The sequence below is a fragment of the Neoarius graeffei genome, chromosome 4 (assembly GCF_027579695.1).
Source record: "Neoarius graeffei isolate fNeoGra1 chromosome 4, fNeoGra1.pri, whole genome shotgun sequence".
Classification (NCBI taxonomy): domain Eukaryota; kingdom Metazoa; phylum Chordata; class Actinopteri; order Siluriformes; family Ariidae; genus Neoarius; species Neoarius graeffei.
The window spans coordinates 72,903,036-72,916,333 of NC_083572.1; the positions used below are offsets into that span (position 1 = coordinate 72,903,036).

Consider the following 13,298-nt stretch of genomic DNA (forward strand, 5'->3'; position numbering starts at 1 on the left):
AGTAGGCGTGAATGCCAAATTAACATAATCAACTCAATAAAACATATGAGAGATCCAAAGAGAACAACTATTAGTGTCCAAGAGGCACTCGGTAAGCTATTCCTTTTTCACTTCCAGGATACTGATCTAGAGATCAGATCCCTCCGTGGAGAGGTTGACAGGCTGACCACCAGCAACGCCGAGCTGGCAGCCGATGTCAATGATTTACATAGGGAGTGTAGTCTCTTGAAGAACTCCCTTGATTGCGCCAAAAGGCTAGAGAAAGCCGAAATGGCTGCCAAGAGGGCTGCTGAGGAGCAGACCCCCCGAGAAGAGCGCGTGGGGCGTGAAAGACCCCCAACAATGCGCCGAAGCTCAGAGCGGGAAGCGGCGTCCGAACCGGACACCGTGGATTACCTGGTCGAGGACCAGACATCCCGCCAAACTCCATCAACTCGCTACACGACTCCGTCGTCGTCTAGCCAAGATGGAGCCGTCCTGCGCTCATCCCGAGCCCAGGCCCGTAGCACACCCAGGTCAGTGCGCTACAGTATCCCTGATCCATCCTCGGATGAATCAGGCTACGCATCTCGTGTGAAACTGGAGCGATTCCAGAGTAGCTCCGACAGTGAGTATTCAGAGGAGCGAAGGAGGCCACACAAGGACGTGCACCAAGCCCTCCGCATATGGCAAATTGACCTACTTGCCCAAGATATCGAGCGATTTGATCCCGATAATAAAAGAACCAATGTAAATGATTATTTACGAGAAATTGACCGATGCCTGATAGACCTACCGAAAGCCACAACGCGAGAAAAACTCAAACTGATCTGGAAGACCTCCAGTAGCAGCGTCCGTGCGTTTTTAGAGACACTACCACCAAATGTTCACGATAGTTACTCGAAACTTTGCAATTACATGAGAGAAGAATATGCGCTGTACACGGATGAAACCTCCGCGACATTGTGTGCTATACAAACCAAACAAAAACGGTCTGAGGCGCCTCGTGAATATTATAGACGGCTATGTACTGCCCATTTCCAGGGTGGTAGCGCACCAGGCTTGGAAGAAGATAGAGGCTTCAAATCCCTCTCCTTGCATAACCTCCACCCAAGCGTGCGGACCCATGTCACACTGACGTGTCGACAAGGTTTCTACTCGATGAGGGACACTAGGCAACTAGCCCAAATGACCTGGGAGATCATTGTCAAAACCGCAAACGGAAACGATGATGAACCCAGAGTCCTTAGTTTTCAGGGTGAGGACAAGCCCCCGCTAACTTTAGAAGAAGGTGAAGCTCCAAAAGGGGGACCCACCTGGAGAAACTACAGTCCAAACCGCCCCTTGCCGAGCCATCACCAAGGTGAGTGGGAGAATCGGCAAGGTAAGGCCAGGAGAGACCGATGGCAAGGCCATAGTGACCATGGCAACCGCTCATCAGATGACAATGGTCACAAGGAACAAAACGGTTGGCAGCAAGACCGTCATCCCCGCTCTGGCCAGAGATGGCAGGAGCGCTCCAACCGTAGCTACCCACGTAGGCGTAGAGGGGACCGAGACAGTGACTCGGACCAACCTGATGAGTCCCACTCAGAGCTGGACTCTTTGAAGGCCTGCCTGGCTGAATTTAGAAGACTGTTACAGGAACAGTCAAATTCCTCAACAGACAAAACAAAAGAGCTCAAGAAAAATGACAAAAGCTATCCGTTAGCATGACTAGGCCAGGAACCACGGGTATATCCCGTGAAAGGGGGAGGAGATCCCTCTGAAACAGCAGGCGAGGGTCAGGATGTAGGGCCCCCCCCGGTGGTGAAGGCAAACCCACAAAACGTGCCTCTCACGTGCGCTAAAGTCTTCGCCACCATCTCTCAGACACGGCTCTCACAAAGCGACCCAATCCCAACCAAGCCCTGCAACCTAAACTTAGTCAGCTTCACACAAATCAAAATCCCACAGTCGTTGGATCCTACAAAACATGCACAAACCCGTTGCGACGAGATTAGTGCGAACACCGATCAACCAAGCGCCACGCGAGATCAAATTTCCGATGAACTTCAGTTCATGTCTTTGCACACCGAGTCCGGTGTCGAAACACCTGACATCGCGATTCCCCCTAGTGGCCACAATTCTTTGAAAAACCTCCCTCTATCCATCGACTCAGACACAGACACCCATTTCACTGCTGGTGTAATGGCTGCGCTGTGGAACATGTTAGGCGTCGAGGCAAAATTCCATATCGCGTACTACCCTCAATTCTCTGATCAGGCTGAACGAGCCATTCAAACCATTGTGAGCATGTTGCGAAAATATGTCACAAACCATGGTAAAATTTGGGATGTGAAACTTCCCTTGGTGCTAAGGGCCATTCGGTCCACCCCTCAGTGCGCCACTGAAGTCACACCCTTTGGGATGATGACTGGGCGAGAGACGGTTCTTCCCCCGCATCTCCTATACAAACCAGAGGCCATGAGCGTCGCAATTGCATACACCGCACATCAACATGTCGCCGACCTACGACGCCACCTACAGTCAACCTTTACAGGTGCCCAAAAGAATCTCGATTCGAGCGTAGAAGGACAAAAAGCCTACTACGCCCGAATCTCAGAGAAGTTCCTACCACCCTGGTCGAGACCTTTCGATCGTGGGAAAACCGTTCCCTGTCACGTGTCGCATTAGGACATCCAGACCTAATCAAATGCTTTCATATCGATGAGTCCATAGTAATCGAATCAAACCTCTGAACAGTCCTCACTCCAAAAAGGGGGACGATAGCTAGGCCCATCCTGTCCACCTAGCTTGTACGCATCACTCAACCATAAGCGTACACTAACATTCCCAGTCAGACTTACCAACCCAATGAAGTAATAACCCTTCGGTATAACATGGCAGATAAAATACTAAAATCCGCTATTATTACTAGTTACTCATTTGCTCCTCCTACTCAAGCAAGTAGGATGCTTCTTTGCTTTGCTCCTGCTTTCTTGATCTTTCTTTCTATACTTTACTTTCTCATTTAATTTCCACTATTTTTTCATTTTATTTTTCATCTTTATCAGCTTTTAATTGAATTTTAATTTAATTTCCACTATTTTTTCATTTTATTTTTCATCTTTATAAGATAAGTTAGCTTTTAAAACAAAATGCCAGGGGACAAAAAATCCTGCAGAAAATGCATGGAACTAGAACAGAGGATTTCTATCCTGGAATCAAAGATTGATGCTCTGCCAAAGACGAACGAATTAAAAGCGATATCTCAGGAAAGGAGTACAGAAACAGTGGCTGAGAATGCAGAGATTGCACTCCGACAGACCGATGGCATTGCAGATCGAGTGGATGAATTCATCGATCAAGCTGGGCAAAATGTGAGTACAGAAAACTGGCAAATGATGGGTGGCAAGCCCAAAAATAAAAACAGAAGAGTAATTACCTCAACACCAGCTCGTTCTACAAATTACAATAGGATTTACAATCCTATGGAAAATTCACAGCCCATAAGGCTTCAGAACAAATTTGAATGCCTCAGGGATGTGGAAGAGGATTTTTCAAGCGGACAAACACATTGTAAAAAGAGATCGCACCAAGATCGAAGAGCTGTGGGAAGAGGCAAAAAGCAGCTCGTAACACCACCTGATCCCACAACCCTTGTTCTTGGTGATTCCACTGTAAGACATTTAAAAGGTCATGGGATGATTATTTGCTGCCTTCCAAATGCATCCATCTCAGACACCAAAGACAGCATTTTGAAACTCATGTCCAAGTATAAAACTATCAAACGTATTGTTGTGCATGTGGGAGCAAATGATGCTTTCAGAAAACAGCTGTTTGTCCAAGATGATTTCAGAAAACTTTTTTCTGATCTCTATAAGACTGGAATACAATCTTTTATTAGTGGCCCACTCCCAGCGAGAGGAAGTTTTGCATTTTCTCGACTCTTCAGTCTTAACACCTGGCTTGGAAAAACTTGTTTTTCATTTGGTATGAACTTCATAGACAATTTTAACCTTTTCTGGAATCGCAGAGAATTCTTCAAGCCAAATAGCACTGAACTCAGCTGGATTGGAGCCAAGGTCTTAGTAGACCATTACAGACTTGCAATCTTTTCTCAGCCAGCATTGAGGAAAACAGTTGATAAAATGTCGCAGACGGACATAGTTACAAAAAACAATACCTCTGCAAAGCCAAAACAATCATCTTTGCAAGTCGTCATCAAGGACACACAGACATCTGACCTGCCAGACTGCCAAGATTCAAAGACAGACTGCCAAAAATCAGAGACAAACTGCCATACAAAGAACTCACCAATTTCTCGCTCTTCTGACTTCACTGCGCCATCTCCATCTCCCACACGCATGGATTTCCCTAATAGTATGCAAAGATTGCTCCAAATGGCTACACTCTCTTTTTCCAGCCCAAATCTGTCGCGACAAGCAGTGTACCCAGTTCATCAAAACTGTGTTCGCCCAGGACTTTCAGCTGGCTCACCATCTAAAAGATACATGTCATCTCCAATCCTTTCACCCTCAAACCAAATGGAACATTTAGAAAGTCTTGTTTGATGTACTCTGGGTCCCTGCAAATGGGTGTAGTTTTGAAAACCAGCTGGGACCCAATATGCCTATGCCATTTTCTATTCCTGTGTTGATAAGAAATAGAAAACATAGAGCACATTTAACCCAGGGGGTAAACCAATCTAATCTCCTTCCTGTTTCAAAACAATAGAGTGCACAAGCAGATATTACTTCTAGACTTTCTGTAAAGCTAGCTCTTCTGAACGTTAGATCACTTTTAAACAAGTCATTTTTAATTAATGATCTTATCTGCAAACACAATCTTGATTTTTTGCTTCTAACTGAAACTTGGCTGGATCAAGCTAATAGTGCTACCACCCTTATTGAAGCAGCTCCCCCAAATTTTAATTTTTTGAATGTTACCCGACAGGGGAAAGGTGGAGGGATCGCAAATATATTCAAAGTTTCTTTTCAGTGTAAACAATCCTCACTTGGTGATTTTACATCCTTTGAACACTTATGTGCACTTGTTACATGCTCTCCTAACATATTATTATTAACTATTTATAGGCCTCTGAGACATTCAGCCAAAGTCTTTCTTGAAGAGTTTGGTGAACTATTGTCAGTCATTTGCTTAGAGTTTGATTGTCTTATTATATCTGGGGATTTTAACTTGCATGTAGATAATACTGAAAACACTTATGCCAAAGAACTACTTGCACTTATTGACCACTTCAACCTAGTACAACATGTACAGGGGCCGACCCACTCTCGTGGTCATACCCTTGACCTCGTCATCACAAAGGGTCTTACTGTTTCTACTACTGTTGTTGACCTGGCCTTATCTGATCATTTTTGTGTTTTCTCTGATGTTTCTATGTCTCCTCACATTCAGAACAGCTTAACGACTATGGGTAGGAGAGTCATAAAAGACAACACATGTGCTCTCTTTGAGCAAGCTCTCTCTCAGAACTCAACCAAAATGTCAGACTCTGTAGATGATTTACTGGAAATTTTTAATTTAAATATGACCCAAATTATGGATGATATTGCTCCATTCAAAATCAAAAGAGTCAATGATAAGCAGAAAGCACCATGGAAGTAGTACCCGGCTGTTAAATTGCTAAAGAGAGAATGTAGAAAGACTGAAAGAAAATGGCGCAAATCTAAACTTCACATCCATTATCAAATCCATAAAGAGATGCTTTGTAATTATAATTATGAAATTCGTAAAGCAAGACAGTCTTTCTTCTCCAACATCATAAACAGGAATATGAACAATGCCCGTGTGCTATTTTCAACAATGGAGAAGCTAACTAATCCCCCACCACAATTAGCACCTGAACTTCTCTCAGTTAATAAATGCAATGAGTTTGCATCCTTCTTCAAAGGTAAAATTGATAAAATACGGCAGAATATTGCTCATAATATATCTCAGTTGCAAAAAATTGAAAAACTGCAATCACCAATGACACAGATAGATAACTTCAACACAATGTCAGAATTTTGTTTAATTGATTATGAGACTCTTGAAAAAACTGTACAAAATCTCAGTTCCTCAACATCTGAATTGGACATTCTGCCCACCAACTTTTTTAAGTCTGTTCTTCATCTTATAATTACAGATGTGCTTCAAATTATAAATACATCCCTAGAGACTGGCGTTGTTCCTGTGTCCCTGAAAAAAGCCGTTGTAAAGCCCCTACTTAAAAAAAATAATCTGGATCCTTCAGTATTAAATAACTACAGGCCAATATCAAATCTACCATTCATCGGGAAAATCCTTGAAAAAATTGTCTTCAATCAATTAACTGCCTTCTTGATATCAAACAGCCGTTTTGATAATTTTCAGTCAGGATTTCGTGCCAATCATAGCACTGAAACAGCGCTGATTAAAGTTATTAATGACATACGTCTTAATACTGATGCAGGCAAAACATCGGTCCTGGTATTACTGGACCTCAGTGCAGCTTTTGATACTGTTGATCACAACATACTGCTATATCGACTTGAACACTGGGTTGGATTGACTGGTAAAGTTATCAATTGGTTAAATTCATACTTAAAAGATAGAAGCTTCTTTGTTACCATGGGAAATTGTTCCTCAACGTCAATGTCCTTGACCTGTGGTGTCCCCCAGGGGTCGATTCTTGGACCATTACTTTTCAACCTTTATATGCTCCCACTTGGGCAAATTATCAATAACAATTCAATTTTGTATCACTGCTATGCAGATGACATCCAAATTTATTTTGCTTTATCACCTAATGATTATGCCCCCCTTGAATGTCTCTACCAGTGTATCGATCAAATCAACAACTGGATGTCACAAAATTTTCTTCAGCTGAACTCAGATAAAACAGAAGTAATTCTATTTGGAAAAAAAATGAAAGACTCAGGATTACCACTATTCTTGACACAAAAGGGATTTAAACTAAAGAAATGGTTAAAAATCTTGGTGTTTTCATTGACAGCGAGCTAAACTTTGACAGTCACATGAAAGCAATCACTAAAACGGCATTTTAGCACCTAAAAACATTTCCAAACTAAGAGGACTTGTGTCAAAAAATGATCTGGAAAAACTGATACATGCCTTCATCTCTAGTAGGGTTGATTACTGCAATGGCCTTTTCACAGGCCTGCCAAAAAAGACCATCAAACGACTTCAGCTGGTTCAAAATGCAGCGGCTAGGGTTCTCACACGAACAAAAAGAACAGAGCACATTACTCCAATTCTAAGGTCCCTTCACTGGCTTCCAGTAAGCTACAGAATTGACTTTAAAGCATTGCTGCTGGTGTACAAATCTCTAAATGGTACAGGGCCCAATTACCTCTCTGATATGTTGCAGCGGCCTAACCCAATCAGATCTACCAGATCGCAACAGAAAAATTTACTATTAAAACCTGTTGTTAAAACAAAGTGTGGTGAAGCAGCTTTTAGCTACTATGCAGTACAGCTATTGAACCAACTCCCAGAGGACATTAAAAATGCTCCTGCTGTTGGCAGCTTCAAATCTAGGTTAAAGACCAAGCTGTTCTCAGATACTTTCTGTTAAATAATTAATATTGTCTTCTTTACATGTTTTATAATCTGTACTTTTACAGTCTCTGCATGTTTCAAATTTTACTTAACTTTTATTCCATTTTATTCTGCTGGTTTTTTTTCCCCCCTATTTGAAATTCTACTTCATTTTATTATTTTATTTCTACTATTGTTTAATTCTTATTATATTTCTTATGTAATTTTATTCTCTATTGTTTACTGTTTTGCTTTTACTTCTGTAAAGCACATTGAACTGCCACTGTGTATGAAATGTGCTATACAAGTAAACTTGCCTTGCCTAGTGTGTATTCATCGCAAATACACCTGGCATATAGTCTTGGCAGTGCTATCCTCATTTTTGTGAATCCACAAGACTTAGAGATGTGCACCTCCACTAAAGACATCCACTGGGTCTGCCTAGGCAACCCATACATGACACTACGCCAAGCCGGATAAGATGGTCTGCGTCCCTGACAGCTTTAGCCGCAGTAGCGCACGCTTTCTAGCCAGACCACCCACTGCTATCACCTTCCCAGAAGATTAGGTTTGCCAACCCAAACACTAATACTTCTTTCCTTCCTTCATTTCTTCTTTTTTATGCATAAGAAATTAAACACTACATGTTTCATGTTTAATTTTTTTTTTTATGTGATTTTGACCTAGTTAGCTAGAGTGATTATATGCCCAAAATGCCTATAGCGATTATATGTCCAAAATGCCTATATAGTGATTATATGCCCAAAATGCCTATATAGTGATTATATGCCCAAATGCCTCTGCCTCCAACTGTCTTACTGGAACTCATGAGTTTCAGGGATGTGATTTGGGGCTGGTGAAATTATCTGAAAATTGTGGCCGGGGGTCTGGGGGCTGCAGGCCCCCAGCTGGTCCAGGGCAGTGCCCTGGTGGGGGAACAAAGTAGTCAATGAACCAAAGTAGTCAAATTTTGAAATGCAAGGTAGAACTGATAATGTTTTATCATACGAGACGATAAAAAGGTTTTAGAAATCTCAAAATGTAAACAAAACACGTCCGGACAAAAAAAAAAAAATGTTTTCTGTGAAATTGACTCATATACAGAACTGTACAGTGTTCACTCACTTGAGGATTTTCATATGCAAGAATAAAAATCACTTTTTCACTAAACAACATTCACAAAAAATGTGTTTGCTGAATCCATTCAATCCAATCAGAAGTCTGTGAAGAAGCCAATATCTCTAATATTTCTACTCATATTTCTGAAAGGTGGGGTACACCCTGGACAAGTCGCCAGGTCATCACAGGGCTGACACATAGACACAGACAACCATTCACACTCACATTCACACCTACGGTCAATTTAGAGTCACCAGTTAACCTAACCTGCATGTCTTTGGACTGTGGGGGAAACCGGAGCACCCGGAGGAAACCCACGCGGACACGGGGAGAACATGCAAACTCCACACTGAAAGGCCCTCGCCGGCCATGGGGCTCGAACCCGGACCTTCTTGCTGTGAGGCAACAGCGCTAACCACTACACCACCGTGCCACCCTTAATTTTTTTTTATTGCTGTAAATTTTGTTAATTATGCCTTAGATATCACGGTAATGTGTAAATAATGTAATGTATCTACATTGGTTGTAAATTTAATTAAGTTCATTTCATTCATTCATTCATAATTATCATACTTTTAAAAAAAAATAATTTAAAAAATAATAAATAAATTTAACAACCTGGCTGATAACACTGGTCAAGATGATGTTGACACTTCTCTAAAACGAAACTAACTTTATATAGTAGCCTCCATATACACACACTGAAGGCTCAATCCCAAATCACTTCCTCCTTCTTATACAAGTGCCCTACACAGGGGGCCCCTGTCGTCTCTCTAGTGCACTCTATATGCCTTATGGAGCGGTTTGGTCTTCAGCGCAACAGATTTCCTCTTCATCAGCGCGGTGGAGCAACAGGACAGGGGGCGTTTCCAGCTGCGCAGCGCTCACTTTCACTTAGCCTGTTAGCCAGAGCAGGCAGCTGCAACACATATTTTGACTTTCTATGTAGCCAGAAGAAGCTATACATGCTCCAAAATAGGATTAAATTATAAATAAATGGCCTTGACAGACTTGTGTTTAAGCGGTGCGTTAAAGCTCTTGCTAGCTACATGGCTAAGTAGCAACAAGCCTGAGTGTGAAGTAACAGAACTTCACTGCTACTAGCAAGCCGTGCTAACTCAGGAGCTAACTCTGGTGTCGGGTCTGTTCCCTGAGCAAATGTTCCAGTCATTTTACACCCAAAGTGGAAATATTTCCGCGGACTAAATGACGAACAGCATCTCCTCCTCGCTTTCCTTTCCTCTCCGCCCAGCGCGCCGGTACGTGAACTCATTCCGGGTGACCGTCAGCCAACCTCTCGCCTCCCTAAACACACACACACACACACAAAGCCCACTAGCTCGACCCAGACAGCCATGTCCTGTCAAACACACTCGGCTCTGCCACGTCGGACAAAACGCACACATAAAAAGCTGAGTTTGTTCGTGACCAAACGACACACACTCACAGATAACACGCTGATGCGTAGAGGGGCTCCAGCAAGCACGCCATCTCTCTCTGCCCCTGAGCGAGAGACGATCCGCCCCGACCTGAACAAATGTCTCACGGTATTATGTCCAACGTCTGTAGCAACCTCTTTCTCCAACCATTCCCAGCGGAACTTGTTTTTCACTATTCTGTCGATTTCTTTAACTTGATTTGCATCTTTACGCTCGATCACGGAGGCTGCCATCTTTCAACTCTGTTTGAAGCGAGCTTACGTACAGCTATCTAACAAGCGCGTTCATTCGTTGTTACAGAGCGATGGGCCAATCACGTACCTCGTTTCATCTCAATGACGGAATTACTGAAAGTCGGAACGAATAGGATATGAATGCGGATATTTGAGCGAAAAATCGGAAAAATTTTTTTTTTCAAATTTTGAGGTGAAAAAAGCGGAATTCCGCGAATTCGCGGAAAAATCACATCCCTGGAGTTTACACAGTTTTCGCAGGACACCATGGACTGTGCAGAGCAAGGCTGCCTCAAGGACTATGGACATGCGGACTGTACGATACTGTGCTCTCAGTGCTACGACTCCATCATACCCCTGAGACCAAAAGGGGGATTGTAGGTACAGTCCCTTTAGAAACTACATTTCCCATCAGCCCACTTCCGCATTGACCTGCGTCACGCCGGGGCGGGATCACCACCACGTCCTCTCTGAAAGCATAAGACAAAGAGAAACGCCCAGCTCTTCCTCTTTCCGTCTCTGGACCGGTGGTCTTCAGACAAAAAGAGACTGCTCGCTTTGCGGGCAAACCCGAAAACACCTCTTTCTTGCAAGATCCACCATTCAGCGCGGTTTCTTTGTTCACCACTGGCCACGGTAAAAATCCAGAATAGCGCGATTTTAAACTCAACTTGAGTTATAACCCGTTTATTCGTATTAGAAGTGACATCACGACTGCCGCTCAAATGCAGTTTTTAATTAAAAGTTGGAAGCGACCGGATTCCTTCTGACTAAAGCGCTGTGCATATTATTCTGATCAGAGACTTTTCCTCACGAACGCTGAAGTTCGGACCGAGAATCCTCTGCTTTCCACGGAAATGACCCAAGTGCTCCGCTGGACCAGAAAGTTCTCTGCGCCTTCTACCGAAGCAGCTCACGTGTTTCACTACGGTGAAAAACTCAGTAAGACTAGGCATATTTTGGGCATAATTAAAAACTAGTCTTAGGAATTAGCTTTATGAAGTAGTGTGAATTTAACTCAAACTGTTTAATTGTGCACACTGTAGACACTTAGTGTGTTGAGTTGATCATTGTGTTCTACAATTGTTCTCTCTCCGTTGTTTTAATAGATAGATTGCTGCATGCTTCTTTGCTATCTTTTCCAACACTCTTAGTTTCATTATTATCAAGATTTCAGGGGATTTGATAATGTTATAAGTAGGTGGAATTCCTTTGTCTCAAGGCAAACCACGAGGTGATTCACCTTCCCCCAACACCTCAGATAACATTCCAAACTTTACAGACCCCTCACACACACCCTTGCTCTCCCTCTCACACACACACACACACACACACACACACGCTCTTACACACACATACGCTACCTCACTGTTTTACTGCTGATTTAGTATCATTGTTATAATAAATTCATTTATTAAACAAACTGTGTATTTATTTGTGTGCATAAGATTTCCAAAAAGTTACCCAATCTCCCAAAGAATTCAAAAAGTTGCATGTAAGTTATGTAATATGGTAAGTGATCATAATAATTCGGAATATACCATAATTTAGCTGTTTGGTAATTTGTTATTAAGCACCAGGATTAATGGTATGATTCACTTTGAATGATTCACTACTTTGAATGATTCACTGATTCACTTTGAATGATTCACTGATTCGATTCACTCGAACGATTCACTTGAGTGATTCACTTCAAACGATTCAAATGAGACCAATTCATTTTAATTATTAACCTTCAAATTTAATGAGACTGATTTAATGAGATCACTTAATAATTACCAAATGCACCTACACTCATCACTCACTGTCTGGTGATATTTGTATACAAGCATAGATGTAGAAAAATAACTAAAAATGATAATTGATTAACAGCATACATGCAGTAAATATCTGCATTACTTCGTAAAAAACGAGGTCTATTAACTGCGCAAAACAGATAACGATTTATTTATTAGTGTGGCTAATTAGTATCATTGTTTTTGGCCTTATATTAGCAAGGAAAGATAAAATACAGACTGACGGCTTTTTCTTCCAGCCTTCAAAGTCTCTAGAAGAATTACAGCCTTCTACTGGATAAGGAAATGCCACTTCCTCTACAGCAGGGCACAAGCTTGGTTAGAAAACACAGTTTAGCTCAGTTATTTTACCAGCTTAAATCTCTGTAAGGGAATGCCGCTGAGATCCACCGGAGATCTCTCCGTGATGTTCACGAAGCGAGCCTCCAACACCGCCACTGCACACAGTACATGTACCCACCTGCAAAATCAAGCACAGAACATGCCACAATCGCATGTATGTAAGTAAGCATGACACACGTTCGGAGAGAAGCTGACAATGCTGAGATACAGAAGCTCATCAGGATCAGCCCTGGGCTGCTACGTAGTATAAGAGGGAGTGCTCACTTATCATTGTTGGCTCTGTGTAATGCTCCACCTCTTAACGAGCACAGACAACAACTCTGTAAAATCAAGAGAAACACCAAAGTGAGACATCTACTGACCTTAAATGACTTGTTGACAGAGAACAAATGTGTAAAGATTCGTGGGCAAGTTCTAAAAACAGCAATAAACAGTTCTACTAGACTGAGAGACATTAGGTTCCGTTAATGACAATTTTAAACAGGTCCCCTAAAACCATACAGCTGGAACCTTTATTACTGGAAACTGCTATTTGACACATGTGGATGATGTGAAAATCAGTTTTCGCATGACAATATTTACTTTATACAATGGAAATGGCCCAATCGAGAAATGCAGGTTTTGATGACGCTATTACATGGTGATTTGATGATGTTAACACTAGCTTACACAGCACAGTTGGGCTGGTGCTTGAATTTGCAGTAGGAAATCACACTAGTACATGTCGACACTTCCAAATGACTTCATATACCGTTTTTACAATCTCACTACTTTGTAAAAGAAACTGGTACAGAAGACTTGTGGCTAAGGCCACTGGCATTTAACACGCATCCTGTGTGATCAGGTCACAAGCGGTCAGCTCC

At 42.3% G+C, this 13,298-nt stretch overlaps 1 protein-coding gene across 6 annotated transcripts in view; it reads right to left on the bottom strand.

Moving 5' to 3' along the window:
* Positions 1-13,298, bottom strand: part of kdm4aa (lysine (K)-specific demethylase 4A, genome duplicate a) — a 120,145-nt gene that overhangs the window by 59,915 nt on the left and 46,932 nt on the right. For all 6 annotated transcript variants that reach the window (XR_009654570.1, XM_060919682.1, XM_060919681.1 and 3 more), the window contains exons 16-17: positions 12,700-12,755; positions 12,445-12,553 (exon numbers count right to left, since the gene is read on the bottom strand). Coding sequence is in view for 5 of the 6 variants with exons in the window: in XM_060919682.1 (XP_060775665.1) it covers positions 12,445-12,553; positions 12,700-12,755 (165 nt within the window). In the remaining variant the exon portion in view is untranslated. The remainder of the gene's footprint in view (positions 1-12,444; positions 12,554-12,699; positions 12,756-13,298) is intronic.